Below are 19,188 nucleotides of genomic sequence, written 5' to 3' on the forward strand. Positions count from 1 at the left end.
TCAGTGAGTGGCCAGCTCAGACTCTGAGGAGCGTGTGCTGTAGCCGTTGGCTGGCTGGGGCAGTGCGTTGCCATCCGTCTGCATCTCCTTGGCTGCGTCCGTGGTCGCACGCGGTCTCTGAGAGCGGGAGGAGCCCGTGAATAGTCGCAGGGCCCCCCTGCAAATTAGGGAGAACCAATAGAGCTGGGGGGCCATAAGCAGAGCAGCACCGAGGTTACAGTGCCAGGGCACCGACAGGGGAACCATGTGAAAGGGAATGGACGCATACCTGGATCCAAAAAAATAAAAGGATCGTAAATGCCTGTGCTGACTCTAAGGCTACATCTACAATAAGTTTTTCTTGTTAAAACAAATACAATCTCTGTCCAACAAGTGTTTTAGCACCATCTCTGTCCATATTAACGCACCTGAAAACACACATCACATGATCATTTACTCACGCTGGGCATGCATGTGCCGGTGTAAAGAGGAAGCAGATTGTCTAACATTACTCTGGTTGAAAAAACACAAAATACTACAGAGGAAGAACAATGGTGGAAAGTAAGACCAGAGAGCTCTTTGCTTTCACCGATGACGATGTGAAACGGTTATTATCGTTATGGGTGTATAAGGAGGTAGAAAACATAGATTGAGAGTTGCCGCAAAGCAAACTGTGGCGACATAAGAGCAGTACTGGCAGCATTATCCATCGCTGGAGGAAGCCGAGGCAAAGGGAAAGGAGCACCCACACAAGAAGGATCAAGTCATGAATAGGTATGTAGGCAGAGCTAGAATGTTTTGGCTTCTTGTTGTAGGAATCTGCGTCACAACTTCCAAAAGTCTCTGTTTCCTCCGGACCAGACTACAACCATTTATTTTCCAATTTAAAATGGGGTCAGGAGCTTTTTAAAAGCCTCCGTCTGAGGTGCTCGGAAACGCCAGAGTAGTGCGGATGCATGCTTTGAACATAGCAGAAGTTATGCGTCCTAAAATGAAAATGTATTACTGCAAATGTAGCCTTACATCCATAATCCATAAGAGATCATGTGGTTGTGCAAGTTTATCAACCCAAGCTTAGCGAGACAGCAGAACATGAGAAAACAGAGATGGAAAGACAGACATACCTTCCATAGGCGTAGTAGAGGTAAGGGAATAGGAGGACTCGACAGATGAAAAAAGTGATCAGCATAAGAGCCCCATTCACTTTGTGCAGGAGAGTGTGTTGCTTTTTGTACTGAGAGCAGAGAAAAAAACAAAAAGGGAGAGGTCCGGAGAGAGAGGGAGAAAGAAAAGCAAGCAAGTACAGTTTGGTGAAAGCTGACAGCGTTAATCTTATATGCCATTGTTTTTATAGTTATAATTATTAATACTATGTGCATGGACTGAACACTTGGTGAAGGAGAGCACGGTATGCCATGCAGCTGGTTGGACACTGATTTCTACAGGAGACAGTAGGATAGTGTGTGTGTGTCAGTGAAGCAGTCCTTTTGTTCCTACATTCTCATTTGTTTACAGATGACTTTTACCTTGAACAGTCAACCTGCTCCGGTGAGATAACACCAAGGACAAGCTTACACGCATTTCTCTAAACAAAAAGGTTTTCCTCTTGCCCATTCACAAGTCACATAACCTAGAATTACATGGCAACCCATCGATAAATACTCTATTGTTTTTTTTAATTCTTTAGGTATAGGAGGGTGGCAGCTTTTAGTCAGCTGTTGTTTATCAAACAACCACATGCACTGTTCTCAGGAATGGGAGGGAGAGGGTGTTGAGTGATAAAGGGGTTGAGGGACAAGCCGATATTGTATCTGCTGAAGATCCAGTGTAAATACTAGGGGCTATATTCAGAGCCTAACAGCTGTAGGAGCCTCACATTGGGGGACAAGCAGAAAGCAATGGAGGGAAAACCTTTACCCAGACACTGAAACATTGTACACAGATCTAAAACAATTACAGGGGGCAGTGCAGCTCCTACAATCAGTGCGTTTACATGCCCACCAGTAACCCAAAAATGGCCATACCTCGGTTTAGGGAATGATCGGATTATTGAAGTTTCCCTCGTATACATGAGCAGGGGTTGAATGGGAAAATGACGGAGTAACTCGACCTCCGGTACAGGAGGTGGCACTGCGCCAATATACAGCTGGACTGAATACAGCTTTTTTCTGGTTCATCTTTGTCAAAATCACAAACGGACGACTTTGGGACAGAATTGTGGCCAAAATGGGTTTTCTTAGTAGTGATGTTACTTGCCGTTGCAAAGTCCTCCCTTGGTTTTTTTCACGTTGTTTTCGGCGCTGTTGCATTTGGGTTTATTTCCGGGTCAAAAGCCACTGCCGCGGAGTGGGGAGCATGCATAGACAAGAAACTTGATAATAATCCCAGAATGCTGTTTACATGCAGGAATAATCGGGGAGCTGAAGGAATTCTCTAGGTCTGTTAACCGGGGTGTGAAAACACAGATTTTACCCGGGGTATGGGGTGTACATGGTGTTTAAGAGACCGGGGTAATATAATCAGGTTTTTAAACTTCATGTAAAAGCACTGAACAGCAGCGTGCTGTTCATGTAAGACACATTCGACAGGAGCTGATTGGGCGTGAACAAGCTGCATGCCGTAAATCGCAGGAAATATATTCTTTACTGAATGAAAAGTGGGGGAAAAAAACAAAGAAGTGGAGAGGGCAGAAGAGCTTTACTGTGACACATGCACATGCAACAACGCACCCAAATCTTCTTTGAGGCTCAAACCAAGACACTTACCTGGATGAGAATTTTTCCTAAGCAAACAGATGGAGTGCTGAGCTCAGCCATGAACATTATACCCTGGAAATAATCTCCCTTTCCTTGACGCCAAAACTAGAGAGAGGAAAAGAGGTAGGATTATTTGAATAGAACACAATTACATCTTTGTTTCTTTGAAGACTTTTTGGATTTGTACCAATTGTAAATAAATAACTAAAAAACAAAAGTATTTTGGAGATTTAATGTCTCCTTTGGATTTGGCTTTTAAATCTCTTATGAGCGGTCTGAACAGTGAACTTTGCAAAGCTTATTTCATACATTTCTATGGCGTCAATTAGCAACTTATTTTAAAAAAAGAGAGAAGTCGTGTGCCAAAAACATGTCCAAAAATGGACGACAGATTAATTTGCTTCATTTATAAATGAGATTATATTGTGTTCTATGGTGGGTATGGATAAATACCTATACAATTTAGAGCTACAACAATTAGTCGAAAAACAAATTCACAGAAACACCTGTTTTATCTTCTTATGTGGATTTTTTTTGCTTTCAACAGTATATTAAACTAAATATTTTTGGGTTTTCTTATGCGTTACATACCAAACGACTTATTAAGAAAATAATAGGCAGAATAATGGAGAATAAAAATGGTTATTAGCTGCAGCCAGGTCTAATAATGCAATTATTTTGGAAAAAGTAATTACAACTGTAATGTGCTCTTTAAGAGTATGTATTTACTTACAAAATGTTTTAGTTTGCCTCACTTTGAATGAAAACAGGGGAATTATGATAAAAAAAACTAACTCATAGTAGTAACTGCATACAGATAATTCAGTGCTATACTTCTCTCATGCCTCACTGAAATCTCAGCCCAACAGAAAGAGCAATGTGCGACAGGTACCACAGAGACGGGGAAGCAGACGGTGACCATGACAACATGGTGCAGCACCATGAGGAACTCGCGACGCAAGTAGCTGGTCAGTGCTGTGCTCATGTGCTGGGGTGCTGCCGAGGCCTCCTCGTGCCCTTTGACTCGTAGCTTGTACCAGTAGCACATGAACATTGCGTAGATGTCATACACGAAGTAGGGAACAGCAAACATGATGTAAGAGCTAGTCAGCCAATGCCTGTGTAGAGAGGAAGAGAAGCCAGTTTTTAAAACAGAAACAGTAAAAATAGTAATCAATCTAACAGTACGAGTAAAGAATACCCTGAAAACAGAGCTTTGTTTCCAGCGAGAACACACATTAATTTTCTAATGCAATGTTTGTCTGTTAAATGGTAACTAAAGCAACAATTGATATATCTATTTAAAAAAAGTAACGTTATAATCAAAAAAAGGAACAACTTTTCGCATCTGCAGTCCAGAAACATCTCGATGGAACTCATCTCAGCATACATCTATAGCTGAGGCATTCCTGACAGCTACATGCATTAAAAAGACCAAACAGACTGGTTAAATGGGGTGGAATATATTCTGACAAGCATTTCTTTACTTACTGGTCCTCAAGGATGTCCTCGCAGGAAGAAGCAATGATGTAGCCAGCTGAAGAAGCCATGACTGCCTGAACTGATGAAACCAACCTGGGGAGCAGAGAATGGCAAGTTAACAACTAAAATGTATCTCTCATTAGCCAATGCAGTGAAAGGTTTTAGACTACTTAACTCATGGTTAACAAAAATAGTGCCTATAGTTTTTATACAAACAATATGCAGCTGAAGAGTCATGCAAAAATAAAACTGCACATGCGCTTAAGATGAAAACAACTTGGATGGCATTGCGGTAAAAGCACCACTTGCTGTCATTAAATTTAAACAAGTTTAAGATGGTCTCACCTGGCTGATACTATGACTGCATCTCCTTCGCTCCACCTCAGTGCTGGGATTGACTTCAGGCATTGTTTGGACAGCAGGAATAGGCCTGGAAAGAACATAGACCCGGCAGCTAGAATGGTCAGCATGGTCCCTGGCAATCTGTCTGAGAGGCAAAAAGTTCAGCGGGCAATCTGGTCCTTAGGATCCGTCACTCTTTCCACTCTCTGAAACACACAAAATATCAAACAGTGAAGAAACAACTTCATATTGATCTCACATGTGGCAACTCCCATGTGTATACATTTGGCTGCACTTACTGAGATAACAAACAAAGCAAACTATCAAAGTCCAACGTATGTGGCAATGTAGAATTGTCATAGCTGCCTTTGAAGTCTTGCTATATGAACAATAAAGATGCAGTGGGGTAAACAGATGCCCCAGGGGCAATGTGGGGTTATATTAAATGTGATATATTAAATGAGCAGGGAGAATATATAGATGCTGAGTATAGTAGCAGGGGCTGAACCATTTGTGCAGCATGCTGCTCTGTCTGATGACTCTGTGCGCCTTAGTCCGTCTCCCGTGTATTCCTATGGCAACCATGTGGTAGTTCCATGCTGTTTTTCAGTTTGCGTACACAAGACTAGCTGACTCAATAAAAACTACATTAGAAAAATACGCACTGCGCTATTTTAAAACCCTGATGGTCGAAAATATCGACATAAGCACGGACTGCCGGTGCTCATAGTTCCGGGCAACAACGTTAGCTAATGTAACCTGTCTGAAAATCGAATTACTGGCCAAGATTTGACAGGTAGCTAACCACATAAACGGGAATAAAGGCCAGCTGTAGGTTGACATACAACTGAAATACTCTGGTATTGACGCTAATCTGCCAAACTGTTAACCAGTTAATGTTAGACTTAGCTTATTGTCTAAATAGTGCAATATTATTCAAAGAGCACACGTCAATTGCACTTTGTATTGAACTAATGATAACTTGGCTGACGTTAAACAGAACGCTTCCAATGAAATACACCGGCTAACGTTAAAGCCCAAATAACCCCAGATAACGTTATATTTGCTACAATAAAGTCAATAAACAAGCTGTGTTATTTGGTTAACTTGTAAGCCAGCATGTGCAGTATGTACATACCGTGGACAGAGATGATATTGCTAACATAAATGTCATCCATAGCTTTAGTAAGCAGGACAAACTGTCTGCGCTGTTGAATCAACTGCTAACAATGACGCTAGGACTGTTAGCTAACGGTAGCGTCTAGCGCTAACGGCAGTTGGTGACCGTTGGCTTAAGTTAGCAACCGTTCATTTTTCACATATTTCAAATAAGGACAGTTAGCAAGATGATGACAGCCAATAGACGATACCAGGTAATTTAATTTACAATTACACATGTTTTGTCACTCATTTATGGTGACGTTAAACTGTTTTGTTAGCTTGGTATTTGTTTGTAGCAGCTAACTAGGCTAACTGACACCCTGAACGCTTACCATAGCTAACTGGCTAATATATTGTGAGTTCAACACGTTTCAGAATACATTATTTTTTTTAAAAAGCAGCATTTACACAAGTAATCTGTAGAGTCCAGTCAGCGGCTGGTCGACACTCGTGTTCTCCTGCAGAAAGCGTTTAAAGATGTTCCAGGGGTCTCCGCCTCGATGATCCGCATGTTTATATGGCCACTTCAATGTCTGTTAGCAACATTGAGCTAACGCTAGCTTGCAGCAAGTTAGATCTGCATCTATGTGAAGGCGGCTCACAATAGCAATAGTGACTAACCTGCGTCTAGCCAGCTTTAAGTAATTAGCTCATGAAAACACGGAGAATTGACGAGATACAAACTATGACACAATCTGATCCAGATGTCAAGGTAACGCAAGCGTGTCCAGCTGCTATGTCATCTCATCTGTCTCGCAACAACAGCAGACCAGAGATGCCGCTGCCTCAGCCTCGCAGATGCAGCGTTGACTCAACGCTGTGGACTGCTGCTGCTGCGCCAGCTTGTTCCTACAGGTCCAGGCAGCAGCTCATGTCATGACGAGAAATCTGCACCAGTCACTGCACTGCATTTTGTTATTTTGTCGTCTCCAATGCAGAGAAACGTTGAATGGATTCCGGGCATCTATTCAAGCTGCACGCTTCACAGGCTGCAATATTCAACATGTCCACTTAAAAAATACACGAATTTACATACAAACAAAGGTATTCAGAATTGATGTATTTAATTCAGAGATCTTCAACAGGGGCGTCGGGTCCTCAGAGTTACTGCAGGGGACCGCCAAATAATCTATCCTTTTTTTTCAAAAATATATTTGAACATATACATTAACATGAATGCAATGCATAATTAGCAAATATATATATATATATATATATATATATATTTATTAAAGTAAATGCATAACTCTACAAAACCTAAATGATTGGCTTACTGGCGTATAGGCAATGTAGCCATGTACAGATACAATTGAGCCAAATGATTGTCTGCCTTCCAAAAGTATGTTTAACATGAACATATGATGTATAAATATATGCATATGTTAATAACAATCATTGCTGTGTCTTAGTATTGTATGCACCATTAAAAACTGTGTGTACAGGCTTTAGGTCACCCTAGCTGTTAGGCCCAGTTTAATGTTTAATAGTAGGGGTCCCTGCTCTCTTTCAGCTAAGGGGTCCTTGGCCTAAAAAACATGTTTAAGACCCCTGATTTATTTAATAGAACTATTAGTCTGATTAAATAATTACAGACAGCCAGATGACTAACCATTAATGCCATTTGTGTCTTTGTGACCTTTGAGTGGATCAGCATTTACACACATAAACAGATCAAGTATCAGTCCTTATCTACTCACTAACAGAGATGCTTGGTATTGTTAGACATTTTGCATTCTTGTTAACCTTGATATGTTTTGAGGATTGCAGACTCTTTTCAGGGTTTGCACTGATATCTCAACTCTGGCCTGAGAGTTTAGGATATGGTGAATCTGGCTTGCACTGTTCCTACATCTGGAAACATCTGTAAAAGAGAAGAGGCCGTTTAGGGAGAAAAGTTTCAGGTTTGTTGAGCAGAATATCTTCTTTTGGTCTGCTAGGCTACATGGTCATATACCAACTGTGTATTTCACAACACATACTGTGTCTATAACCAGGAGTTAACTCTAAGATTAGGCAGGGGAGTAGCCTAGTACTATTTTAATCAGTACAAGCACTACACAGGTAGGTGTAGGTGAAATTATTACAAACAAATACATCAATTATAAACATTTAAAAGCAAAAATCATTAATTAAGTACACAATCTTAGAGATATATAACTAATTTCGAGTAAATAATATGATAGCGAGATTGGAGATAGATTGAATGTTGTAAAATAGCAAAATCAAAACATTTACTTTAAGAAAGCAAAGGTTGCAAAACATACCTTCCTCCACTGCTGATACAACCAGAAATGTTGAAGACTTTAGAGAAACATAATTTAAAATTCAGTAAAGTCGTCATACGGGAAACGAGATCTCTGCACACTTAAGTAACAATAACCTGATCCTGCACTCTGTCAAACCAAACTTTTAAGTGGTTTTGGTCAACCTACCTTTGTCAAACATTTTTGACCGAAACTTTTGAGTACATTTTTAGTAAGTGTTGACTGTGTGCATGAGCTGATCTTTGAAACTTCTCTGATTATCACTATTGATTTTTTGAGATTGCTGTCAAAAAATGATGCCAACTTACATTTTAGCTGAGCAAGAATCCATGTGAAGGCACATTGTCATGGAAAGATTCCACCGCCAGTGTTAATATGTTTAAAGGTTCAATATTGTAAAAAGTGAGATTTCCATGTCTTTTTTTTTTATTATAAAGTATGTCAAGGTGCTATATAAATACTGTGAAAGTATGAAAACGTTCAATCAGTCCGTATTCAGAAACCATGTCTTCAAATGAGCGGTCAGGAATTCTGTACAATTGTGATATCACAACTATATTATAGGTAGACAGTCCTTCCCCGGCTGCAATGACAGAGACACAGAGAGTGCAGATGCAGAAGAAACCCTGACCAATCAGAGAAGACTGGGCCTTATCAGAAGGGGGGTTTAAAGAGACAGGCGCTAAAACGGAGCCTTTCAGACAGAGTGTGAATACAGGTATATCCAGACAGACAGAATGAGGAAAACTATGTTGTTTTTACATTAAAGCACGTAAACATGTTCTAGTAGGTAAACACAAGTATGAACCTGAAAATAAGCGTAATATATCCCTTTAAACTGGTCTATATCTATTGGGTCATGCAGCAACTGAGAACCAATATGAGAAAAGCTGTTCTGCTTTCAGAGAGGCTGATCAAACGCATGGCTCTGAAACTCCACTAATTCGGTGGCATATAAATGAAATGAGGTAACTGTCATTGATGCATCAGCTAACCAAATACACTCAAAGAGACTTGATCATTAATGGTGAGCAACAGGAATTCATGATACATCATGGGTCATGTGTTAATGAAGCATTACTAATGGATGTGTTTTGAACCATTCTTCTAAAGTTTTACAGATGACAGTCAACAAGACGAACATGGCTGTGTAGTGGGTGAACAGATCAGCACGCGAAACAAAACCTGTTTACTCTTTTTACTTTAAATTGTCCAAATTACAAAATAATAACATGATCTCTACTTAATCTACAAAATAACATAATATTTATGACTGTATTAAGCATCATCAATTTTTTTTTTGCTTTAACAACCTTTTAGACATGCATACTGTTGAGAAATATAAAAATATAAATATAAATACATCCCATTAATATTCTTAATGAATCCATGACTAAGATTTGAAATATTTCATCGTAAAAGAATTAAAATGCAGTTGAGTATGATAAGGCATTAAGATGTATCACAAGAGCTGTACAGAATCCTAGAATAGAGGTATTATTTTTTCTTAGTGTAATGAAGAAAACCTAAAATTAACCTTTTTAATAAAATCACTACATTTCTCAACAGGAAGAACACATTTCCAAAGAAAAAAAAAAGGAAAAGTAAGAAAGAAATAACTCTACGAATTCCAAGGTAACATATTAACACAAAACTGAAAAAGCACTCCAGTACAAAACCAGGATTTGTTTACAGCATACCAAGTGGTGTTGTCAAACTCCCATTGTACTTCTGACTTTATACGCCTTTTCTCGACACCACATCACTCGCAATATAACTGAAAGCAACCAAAGATATCCAACGGACAAGGGACCATTCTTCACATGATTAATGTAGAACGATAATGACTTGCGTTCATGTGCTATACAGAGTTAAATGACTAAAACTAATGCATAAGTTTCACTTATTGGACTTGTACAGAGAGAAAACAATAGGACTATGGCAATGACAGTTACAATCAAATGAATGGCCAATAATGTTAAAAATGTTCTGAATAAAATCAACACTTATAAATATTGTTTACAGCCAACTAACTTGGTGGAACTGCTAAAAGTTTCTTTTGTCTTGACAGCTCGCTAACAATAAGCATGACTGAGCTAGCGTATTTTCATGCAAAAGGTAGTTTTCTGGTGCAAGAATCGCCATGTCAGAAGCTTTTGTGTTGATAAGCAGTTATGTTTTTTGTTTTTTTTTAATGGCCAGACCCAGAGAGGAAGACTCAGAGCAAGAAAATCCAAGAAATCTCAAACCCATTTTGATCCTCGCTGAATCAAACAATAACGATTTAAGGTGCTTGACACTCCTGAACGCAACTCTATTCTTAACTCTGTACCATTAGGAGACAAATGAACAAGTACATCCAACAATTTCATACTGACCACAACACATATGGCCTTCTGTCCTGATCAATAAACAGCCCTCTCACGACTTCATAAACTGCCATTATAGCTTTGTTAAATCAAATGTTGATTTTTAGTTTTGTGAACAAACAAGCTAACATGCTAGCAGAGCCCAGACTTACACACACACCCAAACACACAACTTCCCTTCTAATGTGTTTCTTTTTTTTAGTTTTTTTCTGAGAGCTATTCTCTCCCTGCTACTTCTTTAACGCAAGCCATTTGGATTCTTAGTAAGTACGCTGCAAAATGGAGGTAAGATCAGAGCTGGTGTGAGATATACAGTACTTGGTGCACTTGCAGAGAGCAGCCAATGCCAGGGTTGAAGGGAAGGGAACAGAGAGAGAGGCCAGAGAGGGGAGAGTAATACAGTAGATGCTCACAATACCACAGTTTCGTTGGGAGTCTTAAACGCACGAGAGCATTCAGGAATATTTGGACAACACATCCATGTTTGTCGTTAGTGTCAGTGAACCTGCTGCAGCCACAAAGTCCCTCTTTCCATGACTTCACTGCTGAATTAATACCACGTCCTTTCCTTCGATGCTCCGGCTCTGCAGCTCTGAGGTGATACTGCCCTTGAATGCTGATTGGAGTTAATCCCCCCCACCTTTTAATCCTAACCTTACCTTTAAGTGGGGACATTACAAAACTGAACTCGGATCAGCATCTACGCGTAACTTTAACCTTCTCTAACCTAGCCCTCTGTTAAGGGACTGAGGTTATTATTGCTCTGTGCTGCTAACTGTGGGACTGTGGTGCTGCGATGCTAGAGCAGTCTGTGACGAGCAGGTCCACCACCGTGTTACCAGTGACGTATACAGTGGGCGCTGTCACCATGTTGCTAAGGGAGACAGAGCTGCTGGCAGCCACATTAGAGGTGATGGGGCTCGGGACACCCTGGTTGTTGCTATGGGTGCCCATGTGCCCCTGGAGCTGGGTGGGTGTCTTGCAGTGGACACCGCACAAGTGGCAGACAAGTATGCCACCAGAGGCCGTGCCACCGAAGCCCCCCGGACTGTCCTTCCACTCCTGGCCGTGGTGCTTCTGGGCATGGACACGAAGGTACGTCAGTGTGGTGAAGCCTGATGGGGGAGAGCCGAGACGGGAGGAAAAGAGAGATAAAGCAACAAGTCACAAAGTGGAAAGATGGCCACAAGTGACACTGACCTTTAAGAAAGTAACAACTCAGTATGTGACTGTGGCGAAATAGCATCTCATTATATCATAAAACAAATGAATAACCTTGCTATTTTAAACAAAGCTACAACAAAGACAGGTTGACATTTAAGGTGGAACATGGGGTGTGTGTGTGTGTGTGTGTGTGTGTGTGTGTGTGTGTGTGTGTGTGTGTGTGTGTGTGTGTGTGTGTGTGTGTGTGTGTGTGTGTGTGTGTGTGTGTGTGTGTGTGTGTGTGTGTGTGTGTGTGTGTGTGTGTGTGTGTGTGTGTGTGTGTGTGTGTGTTACTTTAAACATATTCTTCATTCATATGCACTTAAGCCTATGCAGATTCGAGTCGATATGGTTATTTACACATCCATCAGATAGTCACCAAGGTCAAAAAGACGTATACTTCAGTGTATTTGTAATATAATTGAAGTATACAAAATACTTTAATTATATTTAACACAATAGATTTCTCTGGATTAAACTTCATAAATACTAATTCTGCAATACCTCAAGTTGTATTTCAGTGTACTTATGACAAATGTAATTTATTGCAATGTACTGTCAATTGTAAGTGTAATTTTAAAAAGTAAACTAAATTGCAAATACTTATAGTGGTAATTGAATGTACTCATGCAAAGTATAATTATGTTCAAGTCATTTGTAATACACTATTAGTATACTTAATTAGAGTATATACTTTAAATTCATTGAAGTTTATTATAAGCTGTATTTCAGTGTACTTTTAAAATGTATACCAATTTTTGAATACCTAGTGAAGTGGTTAATAAGTTTACATTTGAAAAGTCGAGTTATTTCCAAGTCCTTTGTAAAACACCATCATTATGCTTTATTAAAGTGTACCCTCCCATCATGATTTCCAATAGTCTACTTTGGTACACTTAAGATTTGTAAAGAACTGTGCCAACTCAGCATATTATTACCACTTTAAGTATACTCAAGTAGTACTCAAGGACTATACCCGAAAGCTACGAAAAAAAGCACAAAGTAGAGTTACATACTAAAATTGTACATAGCAAATTATTGAACCAGTTTAATTGAAGAATTTTTTTCTTTGTTTTTAAAAAAAAGGGGGGAGCAACAATGACATTCACCCTGTTTGGGTCCCCACAGACTCCTGAGGAAAATGTCTGCCTCTTAAGCTGCTAAATGCTCCTCTATGTGCCTGTTGTTTGATGCTGTGCAGGTAGCGTGAAGTTGATTTATCAGAGCTTCTTTATTGAGAATATCTGCCTGCTCCTGCTGGAAACAACTGAAGTCAAACTGTAGACTGAAAAACCTAAACAATGAGCAGTTTTATAGCTCCACAGAGCTGAGGAGAAGTGCGGAATTGAGGATAAAATATACTGAAGGTATATACGCTTTAATGCAAACTTACTGCGGTTACAGAGATGGCAAGCGTGGTGCTGTGACTGGTTGTGCACTCTCATGTGATCTGTGATGTACGCAGCAGACAGGAGCTTGCCACAGATGTGACAGGGGACCTTCTCCTCATGGCGAATCATGTGCGCACGCAAACGATCCTTCGTGGCAAAGCTCGACTCACAGGTCTGAAAGAAAAAGATGGAATCAACCAGTGATATCAAGACACGTACCTATGCACAGGTATGTGCTCTTAGTTTGAGAAACTTGAAAATGTGCACATATCAGTGCTCTACAACTTTTTTATAAAAAATGACCTCATATATGTACTGTATGTGATATAGATATATACACACACACACATTAAGTACGGTATGTGAAGTGTGTTTGTCATGCTGATGCAAGTAAACATATTCATCACAGTACAGATACCCGCTGCATATTCTCTGTTTCAAAAAGGGCATAACTGTATTCAGATCAGTTTCAATGGCAATAATTTTAAAGTTCATTTACTCATGTCAACGGGTCAATGGGTATCCATATAAGCTAACTGAAGGCACAAATGAAAGTGCAGTGATGTACAAAACATCGATCTTGAGTCATCTGGATCGTGGTGCATGTAAATGTGGTCATTGTTAACATGAATTAACTAGAAAATGCAAAGATGTCACACGCACCGGGCATTTGAAGGGTCGCTCCGAGGAGTGGACCTGTCTGACGTGACTGTTTAGATGGTCAGGCCTTGGGAGAGGAAGAGAGTCAACGTATTAGGACAGGTGAAAGAACCCTTCTCTGATTACTGAACAATTCTGATATCAGGTCAATCAGAAAAATACACCATGATAAAAATAAGAACAGAAATGTAATGTATGATGATGAGGACCAATACTGTTATCTTCAGACAGTCTTTATGCTTAGATAAGATAGAATATGATGTTCTCTCCAACTAACTCAACAGGATATGTTTTTTAGACTTAAACTGCTTCACCTGGAGAAAGCCTTGCCACAGTGGGGGCAGACGTAGGGTTTTTCCACGCCGCCCTGGTGGGAGCGCACATGGTGGCTCATACGGTCCTTCCTCTTGAAGCGCTGCTGGCAGATGGGACAGGAGAACGGCTTCTCGTCAGAGTGGGACAGGCGGTGGCGGTTGAGGTGGTAAACGTCGCGGAAAGCCTTCCCACACGTCTCGCAGGCGTGGTTCTTCCTCACTGGGTTCGGGTTGGGATTCGCGGGCCGCTGAGGCAACACAGACAAGCAGATGGACACACTACAGAGTTTAGATGGCAGGTAGAATTACAACATTCAGTGTCAGCGTTTATATTTTGTTGAAACCATGCAAACGCATACAAATATTTCTGCCCGATTTGTACCAAAATTGCACTTGTGTTAGATAAACTACCTCCCTCTGGATTTAAAGTCTGCGTTCACACCGTTTGTGTTACAGAGAACATGCAGGGGAGCGTGGGGGGCTTCCAGCATGTCGTTTCTCAAACTGGGGACCAGTGCCAAACACTTGGATGGAATTTACTGGTCCCTGAACTGATTACTGCACGTGGACGTTTTTGTAGAATTGCACACACAGGAGAGTTTCAGTCCAACACAAAGCAGGTGACACACAGTAACTGCTCGAAAGTCCCAAACTTTGAATAACTGTGTCTCAACCATCCCTGTTGCCAAGGCAGCTTAAGAAACAACATGCTCGAAGGTTTGGGGTTGACGACAGCCATCTCCACAAGGCCCTGACCCACCTGTACTGTCGCCCCTGTGGCCATGACGACAGCAGCAGGAGGCGGAGCATGGGGGTTAACACTAGCCATTACGTTAGCCATGGCAACCCCTTCACCATCCTGACTACCCAGGGGAGGCTGGTGGGCCCCCGCCAGCACGCCGGGAGGGGCGAGAGGGGGAGGTGCGGAGAGGTGTAGCAGGGAGAGGGGAACAGTGGGCCTCTCCACCCTCCCTCCAGCCCCCACCGCCATCGCCAACGGGGCCGCCGCCGCCACCTGGCCGGCCGCTCCCTCCTTTGCCCCCTCCGCCTGCTCTCTGGCCCTGTCCTTCATGCGTACCCCAGTGTGGACCGACTGGTGCCGCCGCAGGTTGTAGTTGTTCTTGAACTGCTTGTTGCAGATGGCACAGATGTGGGGCACGCGGGTCGGCCGAGACACTGGCTTCACTGGACCACAGGGAGGCGGGAGAAAACACAGAAAGACATAAAGTTGTTTATTTTGAATAGGTAATTTACTTTAATTTTTTAGGAAAACTAGGTAACACTAACATCTAAAGAGTAATCATCATCATCATTATCCAACGTAAGTACCAAGTGATTGTGTCAGTAAACAATTAACAAAGCAAACCTCCGTAAAACATCTGGTAATCTGCAGGTGAAAACACATAACTGTCCAATATCCATCACCAAAGTCCAAGGTGACATCTTCATGTTGCTCGTTTTGTCCAACCAACAGTACAAAATTATTAACTTAACTATCATAGAAGGAGATGCAATCTAGAAAATACTATGAAATTAATCGCCAACTATTTTGATAAATGATTTATCAGTTTAATTCCAGCTTCTTCAATGTAAATAGTTTCTGGTTTTCTTACCTCTGTGACAGTAAACTGTTTATGTTTGGGTTGTGGGCAAAACAAGACATCCTGACATTTTACAGACAAAACAACTAAATGATCGTTTATAATTTTCTTGATTCATTTATTGGATGTAAATAAAAACAATCGTTAATTTCAGCCGTAAATCACATTTGAGACACTGAAACCAATAAACTTTTGGCACTTTTGCTTAAATAAATTACTTACATGTTTAATCAGTTAGCAAAGAATTGCCAATTTATTTCCTGTCAACTAATTGTTTCTGCTCTAAATCATAAATAGTTGCTCTTCTAAGCGTCAAGACTTGATCTGTGTAATGTATGCTTTTGAATAATTTAGAATAGAATAGAAATACTTTATTGATCCCAAGCCAAGAGTTGTTTTTCTAAATGTGTGGTAAAGTAAAAGTGGCGATCAGATCTTTATTAGGGTTTAATAAAGGTAACCGTACCACCTTTATTAAGCAAACAAATACGGAGAAACACTGAGATGCTGTCGAACGTCTCCACATATCTCAGATGTTCATGTGCTGAATTTTAGCATCTGAATTTGACTTGAATGTCTACGCCCCAAGTGATCTCATAATTTGCTGTTTTTCCATATTGGGCACTTGAAATAATACAAATGTTCCATCTTTTCACCTGCAAATCACCAAAATAAAAGGTCACCGTTTTGTTTTCTTTTAATCGCCTTACTGACTTTAATACTGGCATTCAGTTGTGCAAAGGAGAGTGAGGTGTAATGTATTTACTCTTGTCAGCTCCACAGGTGTAGGATGCAGTGCAGTGTCCCTCACCGGGCAGGGGTTCCTCATTGAGAGCAGCAGTGTCCACAGTCGAAGGAGGCTGTGCTATGTGCTCTGTGGGTGGGGTTTGGGGAGAACTCGTATGCACTTGCATGAGCTCTGATTGGAGGCTCCCCTCCACTTGGTTTTGGGTGGGAGTATTCTGGAGAAGCAAGTAGAAGGCCATCACCAAACGTAAACACAAGTCACAGCATTATCTTGAGGTGCTAAATAGGAAGATGTTTGGTTGCTGTAGGACTGCTGCGGGACACAATGTGAGAAAAACGCGCAGTAACAAAAAAAAAAAAGTGAGAGCAGAGAAAGGAGGCCAGTGATGTCTGGCTGCGAAACAAGCCTACCTGGAAGAGAAAATTGCTCCAAGCAGCATCCATTTTGCGCCACAGCGATGGAGATTATAAAGTCCTGATTGAGATCGAGGCGGGCAGCCTTTGCATGGTTTGGATCGGCCCAGCGGTGATCGCGTCGCACACAGCCGCCTGTCCTGCAGCAGAAACGACGGGCGTGTGGACTCTCTTGAAAAAAACGTGAATAAAAGTCGTCTGCAGAACACTGTTTTTCTCATTGAGGTAGCCTAATGCTGTCAATTAAAATGCACGCAGCTGTTGACGACCGTAACGCAGGCAGGGCTGCGGTACACAGGCAGTGGTGGAGCAGGCCGGGTCCGACACACGGCCTGCTTCTCTCTTTCACTTTGGTTTCTAACTTTAACTCACTGATCTCACTGTAAAAAACGCAATACCACACCACAAAACTGCTTCAAAAACAAAACCAAAAAAAAAAAAATCGCACGTTACAATATCACACTTTCGCACTAAACATTAACCATTCTGCGTAAAATAAATGCCTTCTTTTTTTTACGCAAGAGAACCAATATGGGTTATAATAACACACGTATCTGGTAGCACACAGCAGGTCATGCTTTGTTTTTAATTTATGAATCTATTTTTCCGATTTCCCCCCCTCTATAGGCCAATCGGGTGTTTGTCGAAGCCTCGCAGTTGGATTCAAGCCCTGACCCCGGCGAGCGGCGCTCTCGCCGGGCCGCAGCCTATCGCTCCACCTCGGCCGTTCAGCTGCGAGGATGTCATCTTTCTTTTTTTATCGCCCCGCTCTCCCTCCTCCCTCCCTGTCTCTTTCTTCCTTTTCTTTTTTAATTCCTCTTTCTTCTCCCCCTCCTCTCCTTTTCTCGCACCGCTATGTCCCACTTGCTCTTAAAGGGATAGGGTTTCCTCTTTGGACACCCCCCTCTCATTTCCGTCTCCCTCGGCGTGGCCTATCCTTTTCCTTCCTGGGTTGGTCGGCCGACACAAAATGCGCCACACGGTGTAGTTTGTCCTCCTTCCTCGGGGCCAGCTGGAACAGATCTCGTGCACCGCAGAAAAAAACAGCCAGATGACTTTCCATTAACGGCGAGCTGACAGACGCATCTTAAAGGGCAGTGCGCACCGATCCTCCCAGTCAGCCCATAATAATGATGTCACAGTCAGATATAGTACACAGGGCGAATAGCAGCTCAGGATGCACACACAATAGATGTGAATCATTGTGCATACACACAAACCGCCTGTTTAGAAACCTATACATGTAAATACATATAGCCTATTGTATGTATGGTAACCTAGTCCATATATGCATCCGAGCAGTGATAATGTACAAGAATAATGATAAACTGAAATCCATTCATCATTTAAGTCATTTTTAAACTGCACCTATGTTCAGAATTGGAGTATGTTGTACCTGTGGTCCAAAATATTAGTAAACATCAACAACTCTCCTAAATACCAAAAAGTTTTAAAAGAAGTGTTAAAATGCAAATTTGTGATGTCATCAAGTATAAAGTGTTGAGCTGCTTCACAGACTGAGATATAGAGAGAGAGATCCAGAGCTTACAATCTGCCCACTCCATTGAGTTGACTGATTCATCTGGTGTCATCATATGAAACTGCAGTTTCTTTGTTGAAAACGAGCCAAAGAGCGCAGCAGGGAGGACTTACTATTGGCCAACGAGTGCCATGTGCGGGACTGACGTTGTCTTCAAGCTGTGTTTACCATAGACAGTAGAATAGAGATGGACGGAGCTACCGGGACATCACCTATTGGTTTGTGGACTACTTTTTTGAAGCCAGGAGAATGTATTTTGGCCGGCGCCATCTTGTTTTTTTGAAACCAGATGTGACCATATCTGGACAAGAAGGCGATGGAGGAGCGCTGATTAGCACCAAATTGTAGCTGCCACTGTCGTTTAAATGAAGCTGCGCTAAGCTAAATGCTAAAGAGGGAGACTGATGGTTTTTTTTGATCTGGTAGAGTATTGCTGGCGGGGGAGCTGGGAGGTCCGGTTCCTGGCGACGTTTACAGCAGTGACACAGAGCCAGTTACCTTTAGGTTACCAACTAACGCTAGCACCACCTAGCTAACATTAGCCTTGTTAGCAAGGTGCAACCGAACGCTGATCAAGATATTTTCAGGCGACCTCAAAATTACAATGAACTGTGATGAAGTGACAACACCCTCATTAGGAAAAGGTTTACCGAGGTAATAAATAAAGTGAGAAGTAGGGTCATTTTCTCATCGACTTCTATATAAACTGACCTCTTTTTACAACCTGTGGAGGCGTCCGCTGCTGGACCTTAGAAAGAATGCAGGTTTAAGGCACTTCTGCATTGGCTTCAGTTGAAGCTATGTCCATCTTTATTATATAGTCTATAGTGTTTACATAAACAGTGACTGCCCAATCACAGCCAAGCTAGTTAAACATGCGTACATCACAGGCGCCGCAGTATCGGTTGCTACCAACAAGAGTCTACGGTCAATGGCCTAATGAGCGTCCCAACCTGCCTGAAAAT

At 41.5% G+C, this 19,188-nt stretch overlaps 2 protein-coding genes across 4 annotated transcripts; both read right to left on the reverse strand.

Annotated features, from left to right (window-relative positions):
* Positions 1-6,457, reverse strand: tlcd3bb (TLC domain containing 3Bb; the record flags this gene model as incomplete). Its single annotated transcript, XM_083932473.1, has 7 exons — positions 6,129-6,457; positions 4,563-4,765; positions 4,227-4,310; positions 3,628-3,853; positions 2,745-2,840; positions 1,104-1,213; positions 1-268 (listed from the first exon to the last, which is right to left on the reverse strand). The coding sequence occupies exons 2-7, from the start codon at positions 4,685-4,687 to the stop codon at positions 1-3; spliced, it is 909 nt and encodes a 302-aa protein (XP_083788599.1). The 5' UTR covers positions 4,688-4,765; positions 6,129-6,457.
* A 2,744-nt stretch (positions 6,458-9,201) lies between these two features.
* Positions 9,202-17,317, reverse strand: mazb (MYC-associated zinc finger protein b (purine-binding transcription factor)). 3 transcript variants are annotated; one of them, XM_083933066.1, is made up of 7 exons: positions 16,681-17,317; positions 16,334-16,484; positions 14,682-15,106; positions 13,922-14,169; positions 13,611-13,674; positions 12,950-13,121; positions 9,202-11,468 (listed from the first exon to the last, which is right to left on the reverse strand). In XM_083933066.1, the coding sequence occupies exons 1-7, from the start codon at positions 16,711-16,713 to the stop codon at positions 11,125-11,127; spliced, it is 1,437 nt and encodes a 478-aa protein (XP_083789192.1). In that variant the 5' UTR covers positions 16,714-17,317; the 3' UTR covers positions 9,202-11,124. The 3 variants fall into 3 exon arrangements, with proteins under 3 accessions (XP_083789192.1, XP_083789193.1, XP_083789191.1); XM_083933067.1 differs by having other exon boundaries at positions 15,000-15,106; positions 16,289-16,484; XM_083933065.1 differs by having other exon boundaries at positions 16,289-16,484.
* Positions 17,318-19,188: the final 1,871 nt, after the last annotated feature.

The sequence above is a fragment of the Echiichthys vipera genome, assembly GCF_963691815.1.
Source record: "Echiichthys vipera genome assembly, chromosome: 18".
NCBI lineage: Eukaryota > Metazoa > Chordata > Actinopteri > Perciformes > Trachinidae > Echiichthys > Echiichthys vipera.

Coding starts and splice junctions, on each gene's coding strand:
- mazb (XM_083933065.1), bottom strand. CDS start 16,713: ATGGATGCTGCTTGGAGCAATTTTCTCTTCCAG. Junction 14,170..14,681: donor CCACAGGGGCGACAGTACAG/GTGGGTCAGGGC, acceptor GTGTTGCCTCAG/CGGCCCGCGAATCCCAACCC. Junction 13,675..13,921: donor TGTGGCAAGGCTTTCTCCAG/GTGAAGCAGTTT, acceptor TCCTCTCCCAAG/GCCTGACCATCTAAACAGTC.